At 46.0% G+C, this 3,704-nt stretch overlaps 1 protein-coding gene across 1 annotated transcript; it reads left to right on the forward strand.

The window, feature by feature from the left end:
* Positions 1-718: 718 nt before the first annotated feature.
* On the forward strand, positions 719-1,684 carry LOC127566479 (C-C chemokine receptor type 1-like). Its single transcript, XM_052008911.1, has one exon. It carries the CDS (start codon positions 719-721, stop codon positions 1,682-1,684), a length of 966 nt encoding a protein of 321 aa, XP_051864871.1.
* Positions 1,685-3,704: the final 2,020 nt, after the last annotated feature.

Consider the following 3,704-nt stretch of genomic DNA (forward strand, 5'->3'; position numbering starts at 1 on the left):
TAGGAAGAGAAGTGGGGTCCGAGTAGACGTGCGGGAAATACATGCCCGGACTCCGTCGGCCATGGCAGAGGGAAACCTGTGTCTCCGGAACAAAGTGAATATTTCAGAAGCTCAAAAGCTGAAGGCTTCAGCCTAAGAACAGTTGTAGCTATACCCGCCTCCACCACTGCTTTTTGCAGCTTGTTCCATTTTCCCATCACACTCTCACCTTAAACATGTGCCCTCTAGTTTTAGACTCACGTACCATTGGAAAAAGACTATCACCCATATCTCCGCCCATTATGATTTTATAACCGTCTATGTGGTCTCTCCTCAGCATCCTATGCTCCAAGACAAAGTACTAAGACTATCCAGTTTCTCCTCACAATTCAAGCCCTCTGGACCCGGTAGATCATCTGGCCACGTCAAGCGAACGCCTGCAAGCACAATGTTCCTAATCTACTCTCAGGATAAATGAAATAATGTCAGATCTTTTTGCAAGCCAAAGTTATCAGCAAATGGATATCTGGATTACGCTTAGTTGGGCGCCCGCGTTAGCCAAATGACCGACACCAGTGTCCGGATTTAGCTATGAAATTCCAAAGTCTGAGACGTGCACAGGGGTGTTGCCATGAATTATAAATTATTGACATTGACAACTCCCTCTCTTGCTGCGTCTGGACACGAATGTGAAATTGGTGTCGGTGGAGGTTGCGGGAAGAGCGGGGGACGATGAGCGATGTCAGCAGATTGCATGTCAGAGGTACCAGATTTATTTTCTTTTCTCTTTACAGTTAACCTCCTGGCGATTGTAATTCTTTCCCGGGGAAAATGCGGCCTCTCCGCTTGCACCTCTCGATATCTGGTGGCCATGGCAGCGGCGGACCTGTTGTCTCTAATAGTTACCGTCATCTTGTGGAGAATCGTTGTTTATTATTTTCCCGGAACTCTCCTGGAGGTAACCCCTGTATGCAGTGCAATCGGTGTATTCTTTTGCGCCGTCACTGACTGTTCCGTCTGGTTCACCGTCGCTTTCTCATTTGATCGTTTTGTCGCAATTTGTTGCAATAAATTGAAAGCTAAATATTGCACCGTGAACACAGCAACGGCGACTCTGGCAACTACCTGCGCTTTGTTTTGCATTAAAAATGTTCCTGTCTACTTTACACTTGAACCCGAGGAGATTATCGACAATATCCCGTGGCGATGTCCGAGAAAACCAGGATATTACACTGATCCCGGATGGGTGGCATTTGACTGGCTTGATAAAGGCTCAACACCGTTGTTCCCTTTCGCCCTAATCCTGTTGCTCAATGCTCTGACAGTCAGGCACATTTTAGTAGCGAGTCAAATCCGTAAGAAACTGAGGGGTCAGAGAACCGAAGAGAATCGTAGTGACCCGGAGATGGAGAGTAGAAGGAAGTCCGTCATTCTACTCTTCGCCGTATCCGGGAACTTCATTCTGTTGTGGTTGCCTTACGTCATCAACTTCCTCTATTACAGCATCGCGCAGGTCAACCCCGATAACGACACCGACTCGACCTTCGTATTTCAGCAAGTCTCATTCATGTTGTTGACGTTAAGTTGCTGCACAAACACTTTTATTTATGCAGCGACTCAGTCAAAATTCAGAGAGCAGCTCACGAACGCAATAAAATATCCGGTGATCTCAATTGGTCATTTCATTATTCCTCGCGATCTGTGAAGTTATCCATTGGTTCTAGCATAAATATTCTTTTCGAACGGAGAATCCATTCACAGATTTGCACATGGAATACTTGCTGATAGGTAAATAAATTTTGTTGGCATATCACACGCTGTCTGAGTGCCGTATTCGACATTTGTTTGCATTGGAGTGGGTTTTGAGTTGGAGAGCTCTGAACCTGAGATCCATTCCCCGCAAGAATATCTTGTGTATTACTGCCAAAGAGTTTGGAGGAAACTTGCCACCTGTACGTGTGCGTTTGTGAAGCGATATGGGTCCAACAGTCTTTTCCAGCACCGACTTGCGTGGATCCGATGTAAACGCGGGGTCCACTGAGTCGCGGAAGGCGACACGTCTGTCGTACTGCTCAGGTAGTGTGGGCATTGGCTGTCAGTTCGCAGTACTCCTCGCCCAGGGAGTGTTAAAGAACAGAGCAGTCGAGAAGTAGAAGTATTTTGTCCTCCGATCACTCAACCTCTCTCCATTACTCAGTACGTCGAGTAAAGGCAGCATCGTTGTAAATCCCGTCTGCACTCTTTGCATCTTAATGGCATCTTTCCCATTGTAGGCTGATCAAAACTGAACACAATATTCCAAATGCAGCCTCACCAATGCCTTCAACAACTGCAACATAACATCCCAACTTCCATGTCCAACGCCCTGACTGAGGAAGGTTAGAGTGCCTCAGACCTTCTTCACCATCCTGTATACCTGCGACGATGTTTTCAGCGAACTATGCACTTGCACGCTTTGGTCCCATTGTTCGACAACACTCCCTGGGGCCCGAGGGTTCATCAGACAAGTCCGACCATGCTTTGACTTCCCAAAATACAACACCTCGCACTTCTCTGAAATGACAACCATTTGTCAATCTTTGGCTACTGACCCAGCTGATTAATATCCTCCAATAATTATTGATCTCTTTCACTGTCGAAGATGCCAACTACCTTAGTATCATGTTTTGTCCATTCACATCCAAATCGTTTTGTAGAAATAACGAAGAACGACGGTCCCAGACCCGACCCCTGTTACACACAGCTAATCACAGGCCTCCAGTCCGAGAAACAATATTCGTTCATCATTCTCTGCTTCTTCTTATCGAGGGAATACCAATTAGTTATCTCTCCCTGGATCCTATGCGTCTTATCGACAACATCCACTTCCCGACCCTCATCTACGCTCTTGGATAGCACATGGATAAACTCCAAAAGATTTGTCAGACTCGATTTGCCACGCACAAAGCTGTGTTTATTGTCCATAAGTAGTCCTTGCCTTTCCAACTGTTGATGGATACTGTCCCTCCAAATCCCCTCCAGTAACTTACCCACCACTGATGTCAGACACATCAGCCTGTAGTTCCCTGGCTTGTCATTGCTGCCTTCCTTTAATACAGGTACAATAATAGCCACCCTCCAGTCTACCTGAACTTCTCTTCCGGCTAAAGGGAAAGAAATACCTCTGTAAGGCCCTCCGCAATTTCTTCCTCAGCTTCTCACAAGGTCCGAGGATACATATGATCAGCGCCTGAAGATTTATCAACCGTAATGCCCTTCAATGCCGCCGATTCCTCCGACCTTCGTATGTGGTCCAAGACATCACTACGCATTTCCCTCATTTCTTTCGCATCCAGCATTTCATACACAGTAAAAACTGACGAGATATGTTCATAAAAAGTCACACGGTCTCTTGTGAGGACCACACTAACCTTAAACGGAACCTAATCTCGCCCCAGCCTTCCATTTTCTCTTAGTATTCCTGCAAATCATCTTGGGAATGTCCTTAACCCTGCCTGCCCGATCCATCTCATACAGTCCTTTAGCTCCTACCTGGCAATTCGTATGTGGCCCAACACATCATAACAAATTTCCCTCATTTACTTCGTATCCATCATTTTCTCCTCAGTAAAAACTGATAATAAATATTCATTAGAAGTCTCACTATCTCCCGTGACTGTCTTGCCAATCTTCAATGGGGACCAAATGTCGCCCAAGCCATCCTTCTTCTCTTAATATTCCTGAAA

Source organism: Pristis pectinata, chromosome 42 (assembly GCF_009764475.1).
Source record: "Pristis pectinata isolate sPriPec2 chromosome 42, sPriPec2.1.pri, whole genome shotgun sequence".
NCBI lineage: Eukaryota > Metazoa > Chordata > Chondrichthyes > Rhinopristiformes > Pristidae > Pristis > Pristis pectinata.

Bases quoted from the DNA above. Each gene is read 5' to 3' on its own strand.
- LOC127566479 (XM_052008911.1), top strand. From the start codon at position 719: ATGTCAGCAGATTGCATGTCAGAGGTACCAGATTTATTTTCTTTTCTC.